Source organism: Mastigoproctus giganteus, chromosome 4, assembly GCF_048544385.1.
Source record: "Mastigoproctus giganteus isolate SK-2022 chromosome 4, ASM4854438v1, whole genome shotgun sequence".
Classification (NCBI taxonomy): domain Eukaryota; kingdom Metazoa; phylum Arthropoda; class Arachnida; order Uropygi; family Thelyphonidae; genus Mastigoproctus; species Mastigoproctus giganteus.
The window spans coordinates 190,456,818-190,477,195 of record NC_143578.1 but is presented as its reverse complement, the minus strand read 5'-3'; the positions used below and the strand labels follow the sequence as shown (position 1 = coordinate 190,477,195).

The following is a 20,378-nucleotide window of genomic DNA, read 5'->3' as shown; positions in this document are numbered from 1 at the left end:
TTTTCTATCACCATAAAAGGGGTAGCTCGTGCATCGCGCAAGTCCATTTCTAGCTCAAGGGCTATTTACGAACTAGCAATATTTATTGACTTCAAGGACGATTCTGACTCCCTATTGTGGGAAAGCGCCTTCGGTTGTCTGCGCAATGTCAATTGCTCAGAGCAGGTATACAAAGTTATTCGTAACTACTTTCAGCGTGAGGTACATCCAGATTGTATCTAAACATCAACATCTCTCAAGATCTGTCTCTAGAGGGGTAACCCCAGGGCACCCCTCTAGCGACATATCTTGAGATGTTGATGTTTAGTTCTGTGCCTCTTCTTTCGGAACATTGTTTTAGATACCTGACTACGAGGCGAATTCCGAACACCTATCAGAAGTAGGCAGAAAGAGGTCCCGCGAGGTTAAAGTTGTCAAACAGGCCAAAGGTGGCCGGATGTAGTAGATTTCTGAATTAAAAACCCTTTTCGTAATTACCTGTGTGTCCGAATTTACCCATGCCACTTCTGGTTCATGTCAAAATGTGAAACTTAATTTCCTGCCCGTAACAATTTTAAACAACTACAGCATTACGATATTAATAAATCCAAACTCGATTTTCAAAAGGCTTAAGGTAGGTTTGATTTTGATTTGATTTGGTTTTTTATGGCGCATTGGCAGCTAAGGCCATAATGCGCCAAGTCAACTTAAGGTAGGAAACTTGCATCTTTGCCAAACAGTAGTAGAACCTTCTGGTCTTTTTTTAAACAATAGTTTTAAACTTCTGTCCATCCATATTTCCACCTCTGTTACATTTTGATGGTTCTACTGCATCTTCGTCTAAAAATAAAACTGACTTGTTAATATCTTACCCTACACAGGACTGGATTAGAATTATATCTGATTATGGATATAATTCCCCTTCGTTCCGCTTACTAATCTCAATGCCCTTCTCTGTACTCGTTCCAGCAATTCCACATCCTTCCTAAAAAGAGGCCTCCAGACCCGTAGTGCTCAAGATGTGGCCTGCCCGCTACCTTATACAATAGAATAATCACCTCCATATTCCTTCTAGCAAAATTCCTGTATATCAGCATTGTCTAGCAGCCTGTCTGCATTGATCAGTGAAATTCATATGACTGCACAATTACCTCCCAAGTCTTTTTCATTTTGCACTATTATGAGTGTAGTTCCACACAGTTGGTACGTAACCCTGGGGTACTACTACAAGTTTGCAGTACTTTGCATTTATCAATGTTAAACTTCAATTGCCATTTCTCAGCCAATCTGCTCTGCCTAACTTTTCTAGATCCTGTTGTAGGAACATACTATCATTTCTGTCATTAACCACCCTGCCAGCCTCTGTATCATCCGCAAACTTGGACATAACGCCTGATATGACTTCATCAATATTATTAATAAATACAGAAAACAACAATTGGCCCAACACCAAACCCTGGGGGAATCCCCTAATAACATTAGACCGTGAAGAGCAGTGTCGATTAAATCAACCATCCTTTTATCCATAGCAACAACTTATCCTTAATGTCATACTGCTCTAATTTGCACAGCAGATTTATGTACAACAGTATCAAATGTTTTTCTGAAATCCAAGTATAAATTATCAAAATTGTTTTTTGCATCCAGTTCCTTTGTGACACATCGTACTAACCGATCAAATTGGTTCAAAACCGATCAAATGCTGTGTTTGAAGTATAATTGCCGCCTCTATATTATCCTGCATTACTTCTTTTACTATTGACTCCATTAATTTCTCTGGAACAGAAGTTAAACTAACAGGTCTGTAATTACTCGTATCACCCTTTGGGAATTGGGGATACATTCGCACATCTGCAGTCCGCGGGGACCTCCCCTGAATCCAAGGATGCTCTCAATTATAACTAGGGGTTTGCTTACTTCCTTCGCTGCCTCCCTTAATATAGATCATATCCACTCCAGGTACATTTCTAATGTTTAATTTCAACAATTTCTCTTCCCCTTTCCTCAGTTATTACGAAATCATTTAGCTCCCTATTAGTTTGATAAACATATATCATCCCCTTCCCTAAAGAATTCCTCAAGTGTGAATATAGATGAAAATGCGCATTCACTTCGTCATCAACCTGAGCAGGATCATCAGCAGTGGAACAGTCCATATCAAGTGGACCAACCTAATTCATCCCCTTCCTGCTAGTTTATATAAGTCTGTATTTTTTTTTTAATTTTCGTCCTTTGTCTAAGATTTCTCGTAATCTGCCTTCACTGCCTGACCTTTGTGACTGAATTACAGACTAATTTATATCTACCACAAACTTCTGTGTACCCTGATAATTTATATGCTTCCCATGCATTTTCCTTCTCTGCCACGAGTCTCATTAGTTCATCTAACATCCATTTAGTCCTATACCCTGAAATATTTCTTAATTGGTATGAGAAGTCCAGTAGTTTCTATGATTAATTTCTTGAATGCTTCCCATTTAGAATTTGCTGATGGTAACATCATCAGTTGGTCCCACTGTACAGAATTTAAAAATTGTCTGACACCACTGTAGTCACCTTTACGAAAACAAAAACTCTTTCCCCTTACGGTAGTTAACACATCTTTAAGTAAATCCCTAATCAATACACTGTGATCACTGCCACCTAGTGGTTCTTTTTTCTGCAGATTCCTAATGCTTGAATATTCAATGCTGATAATCAGATCAAGAGTATTACTCTGTCTTGATGCCTCTCTAACGTGTTGCTGTAGGAAACAGTCATCCAATAAATCGAAAAATGTCTTGCTAGTCTGTCAGGGACCAACCCACAAGTTCCATTCAATATCAGGAAAGTTAAAATCCCTCATTTTAAGGTATTTTAATTTACTGGCCCACTCTATTTCTCTGTACAACTGTTCGTTGTACTCATCAGAATCATTAGGCCTATAACACACTCCTACTCTCAGTTTTTCTTTCCCAGTGTTCCTGTCACACCAAACTGACTCAATATTGCACTGACCACCAATGTCAGCCGGATGCAATGCTTTAGATTTTATGTGCTTTCTAACTAAGAGCATAACCCCACCTCCATTCTGTCCATACTACAAAACATTCACTAACACTACATATACATTCATTAACCACACGTCAGGCCCGTTTTACAGAGTTTCTGTATTTCATCACAGTGGCACTAGGTGAAAATGGACATTAGTCTGTGAGCCACCATAGACATGGTGCATACGCATGCATACATACATATCCTTTCTTTACAGAGTTTCTATATTTCATCACAGTGACACTAGGAGTATATATGGACATTAGTCTGGGAGCCACCATAGACAGGATACCCATACATACATGTCCTTTATTTGTATACGTTTTACTCTCCATCAAAATCTATATCCCTTATGTCCCTATTGAATGTCTTGACCAGCACTTCAAATTCATCAAATTTATTTTCTATAGTCAGTCCTGTCGCTAGGGGGTGCGCAAATGAAGCACTTGCCACAGGCACCATCTAAAATATTCGCTACTTCATATGTATATGCGTGTAAGATACGATATAAATTAGGCACCGTGACAAAGTTTTGCCTCAGGCGCCACAAACGCTAGCGCCGTTTCTGGCATTGGTGTACATGCAAGTATAGATACATCAGTTCTTGCTCTCAGCATCATCATCTGTGTTAGTTACCCTAACACAGCCCATGTATTTATATTTTTTTTTCATGATGTCTCCCAGCAGTTTTGAAATTCGCAGCATCTTGATTTCAAGGCTGGTGCTCATTCCAATAGAAACAGTGCAAGAATCACTTTAACCTCTGCCCGCAGCTATTGTTAATCTACTAGTCTGCGTTTCCTATCCTCAAGCTAACAGTTTCCCGACCCACCCAACACTGCCTCGATAGCATCAGCAAATATTCTTGCACCCTTTCTATTTAAATATATACCATCCCTGTGGAAGCAGTCTCTCCTGTTATCAAGCACAGACCACGCTGAGAATAATTCCACCACATGAGCTTTGCACAATCTCTTTTCTTCTCTGCCACGAGTTTCATCAGTTCATCTGGCATCCCTGGAGCGGAGCGCTGAATTGATTGACAAGGCTGAGAGCCGAAAATAGAAATATATCGTCTCAGCAGTAATTTTAAATTTTACTTGTGGTTGATGTTTACAAAAATTTTCCATGTATCCTCTTCCCTGGAACTTAATTGGGGCCTCTTTACGAAGTGCTACTCTAATGAGATGCTTATATTATATTCTCCGATTTTTTTTAGCGCTTTATCAACTCCTCTTAAGACTGTCAAGGTTGTGAAGAAATTTAAAGGCACGATACCTTAAAGCCAATAAAAAAAACTCAAAATTTGTCTAATTTTAGAAAGATTACAATACAAGCTGATTACGTTTTTTTTATTATTATTATTTTTTATTTTGTAGATTGTTCTGGTGAAGCCAGAGAAGCAAACAACGAAAAGTAAGTAATATCTTTTTTTGGTAATCTTTTACTAGACTCGAAACCCTCGCTACCTCCTAGTATGGATTGAATTGTACTGTTATAAACTGGCTGTATGATAATTTTACATTATCACTAGATTATTGTAATAATTATTATTCAACAAATCAATGCCAAGTATGATTACGTTAACCTTGATAATAAAACCAAAATTCGGCGTCAAGGGCAAGAAGATACTGTCAAACGAAGGTAGTAGGGTTTTCATCCCTCCGAAAAATAACAACGCAACCCTTACAACCTTAGCTATTTTAGACACATCATGGTTTTATTTGCCTTTTCCCTGATACACAATTCAATCCAACCACACTCTAATATCAACGCCATGTACACAAATTTCATTGTGATGCAGTACACTCCACGATGCTGATGTGCCGTAAAAACAACAACACTCTGGCGAATCCCCCCCCCCCCAAACAACGCTCTCTTGCGAAATTATTTAAAAATTTCACTTAATAAATCATTATTTTAAGAAGGGGCTCTACCGCGGTTTTTTTTTTTTTTTTTGACTGAGAAAGGAAAACGTTGACATTTCTCGTTTTCGTATAACATCTTTTAATCCACTATTTTATAATAAGACCATGTATGTCTTCTTTTGTACTTTCGTGGTTTTTAGAATTGCACTCGTAACCTTAAATATCTACACAAAAATACCCCAGTAGTCTCGAAAATGATCTACTTCCTTACCAAACCTGATACAATAACGCACTTTCAAAAAGTGTGCTGAAAAAACGGACATAGGTAAGTAGAAAGTGGTTCAGTTCAATTCTGATCACAGCCTATTAACTATTGAGGTATCTTTGAAAATGGATAAGCGCTGGCAGGAAGATGTTCCAAAAATAGAACTACACTAGAGGATCTTCTTGATATATTTGACCCCCAAATCATACTGAACATAAATGGAATTACCTGCGGTCAAAATCAGTAAACGAAGCCACCACTTCAATGGCACACAAATTATTCCAATCCTCTGCTCTGGATGGTGCTTCACAGGAAATCAGGTTTTCGGATAGGGAGAAGGTCTGATTCAGCCCTCAATTAAAAACGAGTTTTCTTAAGAAACAAAAATATTTCTAAAAATGGGGGAAAAAAATTGGCCTCCCAATAGATCACACACGCTGCAAGAAGAAGCAAGCCAACTTCGTTAAATTAAAGAAGCGAGAACATAATAGGGCTGTCCTCTCAAAGTTAAGGAATGCGATAAGAATTATTAATCGCAGAGCTAATAAATATAATATGGAAGAACAGATCTTTAATGACTGGGCTAATGCCACATTCGGCACACCTCTCATGCAAAACCAAGTTTATTCAGACGAAAATCTAAGCAGAATCCTAAAGTTGTTAGAAGCCATTAAAAAAAGGAAATCGTCCTGAGATGGCAATCCCGAATCTATCTGCCAGCGGCGAGATTACAATTAGCAGGGAGGACCTTAAAATTCCATAAATCAGCTATCAATCAAGTTCAATATAGGAACGGATAAAATTCTAGTTTATCATTAAAACAAGTAGTCCTTTCGTAACAGATGCTTCTATATATACATATAGAAGCGCAAATATTTCTTGATATATAAGATATACACACACAGCTGAAACCCGTTAAAATGAGATTCGGTAGAACGCGATTCTGCTTATAACACAATGCAAGCATGGCTCTTATTTTCCGTCAGTTGAAACGTGTTTAGTCACATTTTGGATTACTTGTGAATACGTGGCGATATTTTCAATTTAACGCAAATCCGCGATACGCATTATCCTTTGATTTCCGTAAGAACAATAATAAACGACTTGTAACTTTACTTAGTGACTTCTATCGCAGAAGCACTCGCTAGTGTGCAAACTGGAATTAAATTTCTTGAAACAAAAAAGGTAGATTCCCTTCCATTTTTTTCAGTTAAAAATGGAAATAATTTTTATGGAAATAATTAAAAAGAAACAAAGATGCAATGAAACAGTCAACCCTTGATACAGTTTCTTTAAAATATGAAAGATTTGAAAGTAACGACTAAAATGTGCAAAAGTTTGTTCGCTAATGTCTACTTAGTTGAAAGAACACGGAGGGCATTGTTTTCCTTTTTCTCCCGAATTTTCGACCGTTTGTTAATTTCAAAACACGAAATTAACAGTCAATATAACCACGTGGAAAAACAGGTTTGTGAGTATTCATTAGTTTTTGTTGCAAAAAGCATGTGTTTATCGTGTTTATTAACATGGGTTTGTTAAAGGGAGGTCCTGTCTTACCAATTTGATTGTGACCACATCATAGTATCCAAAGGAACTGAATGCCAAAAATAATTTTGATATCATATACTTGAATTTCAGGAAAGCTTTTGATACTGTTGCAGATGGAAGACTGCTGTACAAATTGGAGAGATATGGCATTAAGGGTAATTTGCTACAATGGATAAAGGGATGGTTGAGTGGGAGAAGACAGTGGTAATCAATGGACACTGCTCTTCGTGGACTAATGTTATTGGTGGAGTTCCCCAGGGTTCTGTGTTGGGCCCATTGTTGTTTTGTATATTTATCAATGATATTGATGAGGGTATATCAGGTTTAATGTCCAAGTTTGCAGATGATACAAAGGTTGGCAGGGTTGTTAATGACAATAAAGACAGTATGCTACTCCAACTGGATCTAGATAAGTTGAGTAGATGGGCTGAGAAGTGGCAACTGAAGTTTAACATCGACAAATGCAAAGTACTGCATATGGGTAGCAATAACCGAAGAGAAACGTACCAACTGTGTGGTACTACACTCAGGGAAGTGAACAAGACCTAGGGGTAATTGTGCAGTCAAATATGAAGTTCGCTGAGCAGTGCAGACGGGCTGCCAGGGCAAGTCATGGAGTCTTGTCATTAATAAATAGGAATTTTGCTAGCAGGGACAGGGAGATGATCATCCCGTTATACAAGGCAATGGTCAGGCCACACCTAGAGTACTGTGTACAGGTCTGGAGGCCTCATTTTAGGAAGGATGTAGAGTTGCTAGAACGAGTACAAAGAAGGGCAACAAGATTGGTGAGAGGAAACAAATGGGTGCTCTTATCAAGAGAGGCTTAAATTCTGCAAATTGCAGCACCTGGAGAGTAGACACCTGTGAGGTGATCTGATTGAGGTGTATAAGGCCTTGAATGGGTTGAGCAAGCTGAATGCTGATGGGATTCTTCCTCAGACTAAGAAACTGAGAGGGCACAATTTCAAATTGAGGAAAGATAGTTGTAGAATATATGTTCGAAAATTTTCCATTAGCCAGCGGGTAGTTGATTGGTGAAACAGGCTTTCATGTTTTGCTTAAGGCTGAGCTGGACAGGCATTTGGAACGAATGGAGGGGTGAAATGGGAGTTTTTTTTTTGTTTGTTTTTTTGGCTGATGCTCCATAAGCTTGCTTTCTTGGATCTCTACTAATGCTAACGCTAAATGTTTTGCTTTTTCTGAAGAGAAAAAGCGAACACTCCCACACAATCACTTCACAGAGGTCCCACTGTGGAGCGTCTTTAAAAATGCAATCTTTTCCACAAGAGATAATAATCTTTGGTTGCGTTTTAAATGGACAACATCCTCTGGTCCCCTCAATTTCCTTTTACGAGAAATATGGATAGATAGGATAGATATACGTATACGGATAGATACAAAAGGATGAAAATTTCTGTGTCAATAAACACAAATTTTCATCCATTTGTGTCTATCCTATTTACAAACTGTCGTTTACAAATTTACAAGTTTTTGTTTACGAACGACATTCAAAACACTCTTAAAAACTTTTCCTATCCAGTAAATGTTTAGTGGATTTTAACTTCATTCTACTTCATTCTAAGGTACTACCCATGAAACCCAAGAACTCTGAATAATCCATCACCTTATCATGAACTAGATAATGAATTGCCGCATTTGGGAGGTTCGACTATATTCAAAATTATACAAAAAGCGCATCAGCGCATCCGCTTTAGATGCGCTGATAAGCTAATATGACCCTTATCATTGCTGAAACTACTGGCTGATGTTTACACTAATCCCTAAAAACGTACGCAGTTTACAACTGAATTGTAATTTATTTATTAGGTAATTAAAGATGTTCTAAATATAATTTTTTATATTTGTCAAAAATGGTAAAAATATGCACAACTCAAAATACGAAAATTAGATGGTAGTTATTTTCAAATCGCTTGATAATGAAAACACAATTGCTAATGGTCTCGTTAATTTTGTTCAAAACTAGTCCCAGTTTTGAACGAAATTATTTTGCCTAGTTTTCAACAAAACTAGGACAAAATAATCGAACTGCTTTCAAGCCTTGCTGTTTATTTAATCGTTAAAAATATCGAGAAAAAAAATGAAGTTTATTCTCAGTTCCATCAAAATTTTCATAGAGTCAATCACTGCAAGTTACGCACTGGTGCACTTTGTTCCAGATTTGTCCTTGGAGAATTTTTTCATCACACTAGATGCATTTCGCATCATCAGTAGCTCGTTTTCATGATATGTAAATTTCGCGTTCGCGGACTATTCTGAACCCTGGATATAAGGTTGTTTTCCATTTGTAAATAAGCCTGAAAAGAGCAGCGAATTAAATTTTTTACTGTTTCTTTAACCAATTTAGTTAAAACGCTGACAGGCGAGTCGGAATTTTGTAGAAGAAATACGCTAGCCAGTAAAAGGCATCTACTCCATTTTATCCACCAATAGGCAGCTCCGCAATAGCCGACGTTCCTGGATTGATTTTCAGAATTGCACAGTTGCCATGGCTTTTGTATTAAAAAATTAAATCATATTATGTTTTAATTTCAGTATCTACTATACAATTATTGAACCATATAGTTGCTGAAAATTCAAAATCATACACTAAGGGAAATTATTTAAATAATTAATTTGCCATTAAATGTAAGATAAATTGTAATTGTATTAACGAAAATTACAATTATTTAAATCAAATTACATTCTCAAAATGATACATATTAAGGATATTTTAAATTGAATTTATGAGTGTAAACTGGAAACAACTTCCATTCTTAGGATATACTTCATTTTTATTTCATAAATATAATCTTTTTTTCGGGCACCTTCTAGGCCTACGTGCACTATTCCCGAGGGACATTGTTCCTTCGAGAAACACACAGTAAAGAAATTAGTGAAAATCAGTACATATGTGAGCGGACTTGGCGAACGAGATTGATGTATTCCCAGGATTCAGTGCAATACATCTATGGCATTGGTACTCTAGGTAGTAAAGAGTTCCTGAAATTCCGTAATTCCCATAGATCCGCAGCCGAGCTCCAATTATTCCTCCCTATCTATAAGGGATACAATTCTTCAAAAACTAAAGTAGATTTTGCTTTAATAATATTTTTAAATATTTAATAAATCAAAGAGGAGATTTCTGGTTGTGAAAAGCGTTAATGGTATATTAGCTTCAATTAATAACTGCAATTATTTCAACTATTATACCTGAGAGCAGTTTCATAGGCTATATTCAAGAGATGCACCTTTAAAATAATTAAATAATTTCCACGTACATGTGTGTATATTATTCTGGGATGCATTGGTCATAATGCGCGTTCTTAAAATACAGTAGTAACAAACAGACTACTATGTGAAACTTTGTGAATACACAGTTTCATACAGTTTCTGCAAGTTCTCAGTACTGAAACTCCCCCAAATTACTCATAGGGCAAACCTCCTGACCTGTGATCGGCTAAATACAACTCAGAACTTTAGAAATTCACCCAGTCTGAGAAGGGACTCAAAAGATGAAAAGTGGCGAAACCACTGTACATCAGATAACTTTCTTTGAAGAGAGGGGAAAAAAAAAGAATTCTTGATTTTCTAAACGCTTTATTAACTATTTTACTCTAACTGCATAACTAAAATTTATTCTATTTCAGGTGGGCATGGATCAAGTAAACAAGTTAAACCGCATCTTAAAATTAGCAGTCAGCTTCCTGAAAAGCTTGAACTGTCATCTTCAGAAAGTCAAGTTCTGGAGTGCGAAGCGGGTGGTAATCCCCCGCCCACAATCCACTGGTTAAGAGATGGGCACAGAATAGCACAAGTAAGTAACGACAAAAAATAAATATAAAGATTAACCTTAACTGGAATAAGTAATTTACAGCTAAAATTAAAAAATTGCCACGTGAACTTCAACATACTGAATAATTCACGCCCATTCATTCATGTATCGTGACCGCCAAAACAAGAGAAACGCATAAACACCCAGCGCAGAAAAAAATTTAAAAAATTAAAAAAAGTTATTCAGAAACCTACAATTTTTAATAAATTTCCCTCAGGATTTCAACTGAAATTAATGTGCTCATTAATAAGAGTTACTGACTAAAAATCTAATATTTGGAAATCACAAGCAATTCCTTTAAATTTCACTCCCAACTGCAAAGCGAACTTTTGTTGTTCTTTTTTGACGAAAGTGGGGGATCTCAACTATGCAAGATTAAAAGGAGAGAGAAAAAAAAACACTATATAGGATTACAGGGTATGCTATACAATAATAATAATAATAATAATAATAATAATAATAATAATGTATACTAGGGGGCTTTGCCCCCTGCTCGCTGCGCTCGCTTCTTTTAATATAATAAGATAAAATACTTACAGAAGCTTTCGACAGAGTCGAAAGCTTCTGTAAGTATTTTATCTTATTATTAAAGTGTCTCTTCCTCATCTATGAATACATAAATACGTTACTATATCTATATAATATCGGTGCAGATACATCATAGACAACTATGATGAAAGGCATCATCTCATCTGTATCTCATATTGTGCTCATCCTGCACAACGAGTTACCAAGTATTGCACTATCTCGAATAAGTAACGTTTCACTAATAGAGAAGACTATTGTCACTTATTCTTGGTGGGCACCATCACCCAGACGGCACCGTTTCAAAGCTAGTTGGCTTTTCATCGGTGGGTGCCTTTCACACTACGATCGTAGTTTTTCTTTAAGAGTTGTCTATGGTGTCTCTACACCGATATTATATAGAATCTTAAACACTTAAAATATTATGCCTTGTTGCATTTAGTTTATTTAAGTATATACATTACATATGGAAATCAAGAATGGTACAGCGTGGCCATGTTAAATAACCATAGCGCGTGAGCACGCTTAAACAGAAGCTTGTTTTACCACAGTAAAACAAGCTTCCGTTACGTATTTTTGTATTTGCTATGTATTAACCACGTAACCTGCATCTCTCTTCTCCCATTGGCTGAATAAATATCATTAGGAGGAAAATTATTTTAAATGTATAGAACGACATTGTTATATTCAGGCGAGTTAAATTTTTTTCCCCTAAAATAGCTAGATATTTCCATTAACTTGTCACCAATTAATTACTTATTAACTAATAATATATAAAAAGTACTTGTTTCACTTCACTCACAACATAGTACTAAGTTAACTATTTTGTAATGTATTTATTTCTTCTTGGATTTTAATAAAAATTAAAACACACACACAAGACAACTCTTAAATAGTTGTCTATAGTGTATCTACACAGATATTATAGATATTATATAAATCACACACACAAGCCTGAAAGCAATGGAACTTTTTAAGACTTATGGCAAAAAAGCATAAGTGGGGAGTTGATAAAGGGGTGGGGGGGTAAATTAGAAATTAGTTCGAGTACTGATGTTAGAGAAATAAAAGTCTGAGGTTGGCTGATATGGGAAGGAACGACGAGAAGAAAGGAGAGAGAGCATGGAAAAGGCGCAGGGGATAACGAGATTTTTGGTCTCGAATGTTTTGCAAGTTTTTCTGAAATCGAAGTCTACTGACTTTGATTTCAGGGTTATAAGAGCTGACACGTTTCAAATTTCGACTTTAGTATTTGTATTAGCAATGGTCACATGCCGCAATGGCTTATGCTGCACCAGCCAAAAATAAAAAATAAAAATAAATAAATAAAATAAAACAATAACAAGAAGAAATTTAAAAAAAAATAATTAATAAAACAAAAAGAAATAGACAATCTACAACCATGCGTTTCCCTCCTCCCTATCCAGCTGACCTTTGAATTTCCCCAAACTGTCAGCCTCTACCACCCATGTAGGTAACTTATTCCAGTAATTTATTTGATTTTACTTTTCTTTGACTTTTTACTTTTTTAAGTTGCAATTTTTTTAGCTTCTCAGTTACTTGTAGCAAATATTAATACTCTTTTCTGTGCAGAAGTTAAACGCTGTTAACAAAGCTGTTAGTATTATTGCATGTTTACCTTTCTGATCAAACTACTGATGGCATGAAAAAACTAAGATCATATTCGGAAAATGCATACCCAAGTTCATAAAAAAATTAAGAAAAATGAAACAGAACCTTTTTTAAGGAAAATTTGCTACATAATGTTATTCCTCCGCAGAGTATCATGGAGACGGAACAACCAGAAGATGGCGGAAATGAGGATGTCACCCCTTTACTGGGCCTTAGTTTAACGAGGTCGAGACTTTTCCTGGATTGTGCGACTCCAAAAGACGAAGGAATATACACTTGCGTCGCAGAAAATCCTTACCATAGAGTCAGTACGAGTACCAAAGTTACTGTGATGAGCTGGGAAGATGATGAAAATAGTGCGCTCTGCTTAGCCAAGAAATCGTTTGGTAGGTTTATTTCCTGTGTTTTAGAAAATATGTACGTTTTCAGGTTACTTTTCAAAATTCGAATACTGCAATACCATTACACTCATTTATTCATTCATTCTAATCGCTAATTTATTCCGAATTGAGTCGTAGATGGGCTTGTTTCCAAACCCAGGTAATCAAGTAAAAAGACATTTTCCTGTGTTAAGTAAAATACTTAACAAATTACAATAATTTTAGCTAATATAATTATACGTTTCAGTGTGACTTTCAGCCTTCTTCAATGATTAATAACTATAATTTGTTCACGTTTTCTTTAATCCTAACGTGAACAAATACCCGTAGTTTATGAAACCTCAAGGGTCTGTTGCCAAAGTATCACTGGCCTTCAATAACAATTCTGCCGCCAAAAATAAATGTTGATTGGTTGTTATTTTTAACTTCATCTTAAGTCTGTAAAGATCTGTTTCATTTAAAGAGCAAATATATATATATATATAACGCCATTATTTAAAACAGCAGATTTTTAAAAACGATAATATAAAAGTACAGTACTTCACTTTTAAGAAGTACTTTATTGGAATTCAGCTCTGGTACTCATACAGATAATGGCTACATTTAATTTTAGAAAATAACATTGCGAAATAGCATGAACTTACGTTGGTAAAAACGGTTCCTTTGAAGAGTTTCCTCACAGATGTCCAGTAGTGCTTAGAACGCAGACACACAGGAAACGAGTACCAGAAGTTACTGTAACTGACATATGCTTGCAATTAGCTATTTACAAGAGACTTTTGGGGCAGACATGCAGATGAGCGGCCAAAAGGCAACTCCTGCAAGTGCTTATCTTTTAATATTCGGAATTCCTCATCTCCATTCTCAACTGTACCTTGACTTGTACCATTCTTAAATTCATTATTTAAAAACGTCATCACTCTTTCAAACATTAAATCACACCTTCCTTTCTTTTCCATATTTCTTGCCCCCTAAGCCATTCCTCTCTCTTTATCGTTTCATCTCTTCTTCTTGACCTATTATCATATTCTTTAATATTTGCTGATGCACCAACATATCTAACAACAATATTCTTTATATCTTTTGCCTTTCGCTGTGATCATTTTCTTCAATCTTCTTTCATTCATTTTCGTTATCATTTACAAGGGAACCCACAGTTTAATTCTAGTTCCTTTTCTACACCCTGTTACTTTCTCTCTGATCTCCTCTTTCATATTTCAATCGAGTCCATCTTCACTTTCGACCATGCCTTTCAATTTCCTTGCAAAATTTTCCCTTTCGATATCCCAATCGTTATCTTTCTTTGCCTCTCAATTCTCTTAAACTTTACTCTTAGATCCATAATCACTATATTGTGATTTCTACTAACATCAGGCTCCCGATACGCATGCGAAATTTTCACGCCGTTTGTTTACTCTTGCCGTTATATAATCGAGTTGGATCTTCCATCATTCCTTGGCATTTTCAGAAGTATAACACCAACTTTTATTATTATTGTGTGTGTGTGTGTGTGTGTGTGTGTGTGTGTGTGTGTGTGTGTGTGTGTGTGTGTGTGACTAAATATTAAATTACATATCTTAATCCGAAGTAAAAAGCCCATTACACTTTAATTTGATTCCGTTTAGGTACCCCAGCGAGGATACACATGTGGACTCGTACACGCCTTGAGATGATGGGCAGTGATGTGCAACTTTTCTGTCGTTTTGATGGTCATCCTCAACCAGAAGTAATTTGGCTTGGCTCAGATGACACTCCTCTGGAAGAAGGAAACAAGTATCAGGTCAGATTTTATTTATTCCCTCCTCCTAAAGATTCCTCTATTTTAGCCTTATGCTCCATTATAGGATAGCCTACTACGACGGTCAATTAAATTCTCCTGCTACGAGGTGGTGGAGATTATGTGTATTAAACAGTAAAATTGAGTTTCAGGGCTTTGCATGTCCGAAGGATGAAAAACAGGAATAAATTTCACAAAGAGGAAGAATTATGTGCCTCCACATGAAACAATCAAATCACATCATAGAAAGAAAACCCTTCATAAAATTCTACCAATCAGCTACTGAAATCGAAATGAGATCTTTTCAGATAGGAAGCACGTAGGAGATTGTAGATTCCAAATTAAAAGGACGTGAATTCTTATGAATAGATTACGATGATATCTGCCTCTGCTGACAACTACCAGAGTTTCGAGTAAGGTACACCCTTAATTGTCACTTCCGTCGGTATCGTAACCGGATTCTCTGCAGACTAAAAAACTTAAATACTGTCTATAGCAGGGGTGGCAAACCTTTTTAAGGGTGAGTGCCAAAATTGGCAAAATCTTTTAAAAAAACTAGCCTCGCGTGCCAGAACACAAAATTGGCTAAACATTTAAAAAAACTACCCTCGCGTTTCAGAACACAAAATGATGCATTTTGTGTTTGTCCAAGATTCTTGAAATTCTCTGCTACTCCCCTCTTCATTTGAACGTTTTTGTTTCTTTGCTGGTTGAGCTGACATTCTAAACAATCTGTAAAGGCCAAACAGCAATTAAAATATTTATTAGAATTTATGGGAATTAATTAAAAATATGTTTTGAATGTTCTAGTGTGAAATATAGGAATTTTTTTCTTAATTTCGTTTCACCACTCTGACTTGAACAAATCACTGCATGAAGTTTGAAAAATTTTTGGGAGGCTCTGAACCCAAAAAATTTGTTGTACGCGTGCCATGGGTTCGCCACCCCTGGTTTATATAGTATTCATAATTAATCTTGATAGTATGAGTAGATTGCAAAAGCACAATGGATTTTTCAGATGGCAAATCACCCACTCCACACACGTCTAATGTTTCATACAAATCATCTACACCTCAGAAATTTTTTTCTTCCAGTAAACATTATTTCGCCATTAGTTAAATTCTCCGCCTAACATTCCTTGACAATGGGGAAGTAACCTCTAGTACCAGCACCAACAGAAGAATTAGACCAATCCTGTTGCCACATATTATTAAAATGCACTCTGATCCTCTTCTTTTCAGAGGAAAAATCTTCATCAAGATTCAAGGTAAAACCACTAATGGCAGCAGGGTAACGTCTTTAGATGATACAGAAGGTATCGATATTGCACTTCAAAGTGTATTGGGAGTCGACCTAGCATTACCTGAAGAGCAGATGTAGATGTAGTTTTGCATGATCGAGATAAGAGCAGGTCTTTGAGCCTGCAGAAGTTGTTTGATAATAGCAACCTTATTTGCACGGTAACCCCAAGCACCAGCACCGTCCAAAATGATGGCTAAAAAGATGCAATTATAATATAGTCGAAGGTGTGTGCTTTGATACCCCAGTCTTATTTATCAGTTGGATCTTCCACATATAGGACTGCAGTGTAAATGTGTCAGTGTAAGTGTAGTGTAATGTTCATGTTTTTGGCAGGCCACTTAGCCACCTGGGAGCAGACGCCACCAGGGCATCCACTACCTGACATGCGAAGCCGAAACTGGGTCTACTAAACTTTCTATTCTGTAAGCACACAATCCTGTGCCCATCAGTAGTAGTGCAAGACTGATGGATGCCTGCAATCCCGCTCCCAGGTTGCCCACACCTAAGGAACCAAAAAAAGTGTTTAACAAACCCGCAAAATCTGCCCGACGCCTGCGAGAAAAATAAAACAAAATATATACCCGCAAGAGTGCAAATCATATCAGTATTATCTTCCTGATACTTAAGAATATAGACTCGTGCGAATCCGTTAAACACAACACAAAACAACAACAAAAATTATCCTACCCACAGAGAGTCAGTCATCAATACAGACAATTGTTTCCGTTTATGGGAGGCGCCTCCGTAGCCAGGTGGGAAGGAGCAGCAGTGCGTAGCACACGCTTCTTGATTAGACCGGGGTTCGAGCCCGTCACCACCAAACACGGAGGATGCGGAAAGGTCTGGGAATGACCACCGCATATCCCGGAGCAATATGGCCTTAGTTGCTAATGCTCCTAAAAACCAAATAACAACAACAACCGTTTATGGAATACTCTCCTACAATAATCCCGAAACAAAGCAAAATTGTCAAAACTAGACTGCCATTGTTTCAGTACCCCTGTTTAAATCAGACAAATTAGATCTCAAAATATATCTGTATTCCTCATAAATCGGCCAGTCATACAAGACGTGCTCCCAAGTTTCTGGAGACCGACAAGAACACAGGGGATCTGTTTCCAAGCCTAAGTCACGCAATTTGGATTTTAACGAACCATGTCCCGTAAGCAAGTACGAGGTTTTCACTGTTGGATAAAACCATTTATTACTTTTACCAACATTAAAACCTACATCGGGAATGAACAACCTGGTGATTGCTCCAGTAGCACTTGTATCCCATCGGTCTTGCCATATTTCATGTAATTTTAACAATATTTTTTCCTGTTTTTCTACCAAGCAAAATATTATTTGTTATACCTATAAATGTGATCTGTTTACCTCTTCTTAAAAAATAACTAAATGCCCTGTGTACGATAAACAAATCTAAAGGTAAGGCACCAGCAAGGACTTGCAACGCATTTGTGGGCTGTTTTGCATACTCTTAAAATAGTTAGCAGCATGGATCTTTGTAATGAATTAACTTTATTCCTAATTATAATCACTCTTACCTTCCTAAACCAAACGGATGCCGCATAAGTCACTAACAATTGAGGCCGTAAATTTCCTAATTTTAACACAAATGGTCCAAATGCGCAGTAAAAGACAATTTATCATCCAAAATGAGCCCTAAGTATTTGACTTGAGGAACCAGAGGCATTTTTTTTCCATTAATAACCAATCTGGGAAGCCTGTTGCAATCTAACTTTCCTTTAATCAGCATCATCACAGTTTTACTTGAAGAAATCCTAAGTTTATTATTAGAAGCCCATTTTACCAAACTGTCAACAGCTACCCCAATTTTATTTTGTATATCTTGTCTGGATCTGCCTTGCACACACACAAAACTAAATCATCTGCATAAGCAGTTTTATGGCAGTCTAACAATCCTTTTCTAAACACATATTCAGAACTAGTTCCAAAATATTGGTCCTAGCACTGATCCTTGAAGGCACCCCCTATTAATTTCCCTCTCATAGTTTATGTGCTGAGACCCAGAGGCGGATTTAACGGCGGGCGCACCGGGCGCGCGCCCTGGGCCCCGACTTCTGAAGGGCCCACGCAAAACCCCAACAAATTAGTTGAACATATTAGTTCAAAACTTTGTGATTATTATTATGCTATTATACATATATTTATTATGCTATTATACATATTATACATATATTATATTCAAATTTTATTGGAAATAAAACATTAATAGTACATAATCTTTTTGATTTATTTAAAAATTGGTTAACGTGTATTTTTATTTTCCCTGTCTCTCTTTTTTCTAAGGGGCCCAATATTTTCTTCTGCGCCCGGGGCCTCAACCGACCTTAATCCGCTCCTGCTGAGACCTAACCATTATTATTTTTTGACTCAAGTAACTTCTGATGGTCTTACACAGCAGGTCTGGGTAATTTAAAGCCCTCAACAATAGAAGTTCACTCTCGTGCCAAACAGTATCAAAGGCGCCCCTCAAAATCAATAAAGAGGGCCAAAATTAATACCACCTCACTTCTTATTCAGAAAAACCATAGTCAATCAAATTTTTATGATATAGATCCTCAATTAGATCTTTAGTGACTAAAGAGATCTTCTTTAGTCACTTCTTTGGGAATATCAAAAACTAATATAGTAGGATTTGCTAATTTAACCTTGTCATACTTAATTCCTTTTTCTACCAATTAATAAGAACTTGCTATTCTATTAAGATCTTCCACATTTTCAGTCTCAATCAGCACACCCCTGTTTCTAATCTTTCTTAAGTTTCTAACCTTAATGTCTTTAAAATCTTGTTTAAAAAGTTAACCACAATTTCCTTGACTTCTTGACTTGTATTGTATTGTATTTGGCATCATCATCAGCTCTCAGAATCAGTGTTATTTATCCTTGGTTTCCCCTTCTTATATTTCTCAGTATCAACACTCTTCCCTCCCCCTCTGCATAAGTATTCCATGAAACTTCACCTCCAACATTTTCCTGCATAACACCTGCCTTTCTCAGCATAAGAAATTTGCTGATCTCCAATTCGGATATATCAGGCTACCCCCCCTAACAAGATCGTCAAATAAATTTGCCCTTAATTGCAACTCATCTAGTCTCGCCTTCAAGCACTCATTGTCAATTAATAGTGCAGTCATGATGGTCTCCATGTCGACCCACTTGTCGAATGCAAAGTTTGAGACCGACGTGGTAACTTTATTAACTTCATTCATTGTATAATCCACTACAATTTTGTTTAGCTTAGTAATTAGTTCATAAATAGTATTAACATCGGCGTTGCTGCACCTCTATTCATGTATATTCGTGGCAATAATATTGCTATCTTGAACTTTAGTTCCCATACTTCGCCTACCACATTAAAGTAACTATCTGCAACCACATTCAAAAAAATCAGACTGTACCTCTGAATCATCAGGTAACCTCGGTTCAGAATGTATCTGCAACTCCTGATTACCCTCCCTGATCTCTTCTATCCGACTTCCTTGATCAATTACTTCCACCTGTCTAGCATTTAAAACTTCCATTCCAGAATCACTCATTTCTGTACTACTACCAGCACTGGCGATCAAAGAAGCAACACTCACCCCACTTGAAACACTACTGGCACTGATCATCAAAGGAGTAGCACTCACACCACTTGAAACACTTACTTTGGTACCTTTACCTTTCAAGTATTTACTATCTGGAACCTTCTTATTACCGTCAGCATGTAGTCAAGGAACTCGCAAAGGCAAGGGGGAAAAGCACAACTTCATCTTCCTTTTTCCCCTCTCTGTACCTTCCTTTTACTTTCCATGACTCACTAAACTAAGTGAGCAAGGAAAAAGCAATTCACTCACCTAAAGTTAGCGTGAAAATATTACAATATTTCACTTATAAAAACTACACTGTCACTTCACTGTTGGAAATAACACTAGCACTATTTTAGTAATAAAAATATCACAAATAACTGAATTCAATAATATTTAGTATAACTCGCAACACAGGTTAAATACAACTAACACAAACGTTGGCGGGATAATTAAATCCGAAAAACTGATAGGAAACACGATATTCCACAGAGCCAGGCCTAACTGGTTTGTCAGTACTGCAACAACCAGAGTACTTGCCCACCCACCGATGAGAAGTCAATAAGCTTCGAACCGGTGCCGTATGGGTGATGGTATTCGCCGAGAATAAGTAACATTAGTCCTCCATGGCAACTCGTTGT

General features: G+C 36.8%; 1 protein-coding gene across 2 annotated transcripts in view; it reads left to right on the top strand.

The window, feature by feature from the left end:
- LOC150087280 (zwei Ig domain protein zig-2-like) overlaps positions 1-20,378 on the top strand; it is a 165,791-nt gene that overhangs the window by 121,264 nt on the left and 24,149 nt on the right. For both annotated transcript variants that reach the window (XM_090371945.1, XM_090371944.1), the window contains exons 3-6: positions 4,392-4,428; positions 10,344-10,510; positions 12,834-13,071; positions 14,691-14,845. In XM_090371945.1, coding sequence (XP_090228071.1) covers positions 4,392-4,428; positions 10,344-10,510; positions 12,834-13,071; positions 14,691-14,845 — 597 coding nt within the window. The remainder of the gene's footprint in view (positions 1-4,391; positions 4,429-10,343; positions 10,511-12,833; positions 13,072-14,690; positions 14,846-20,378) is intronic.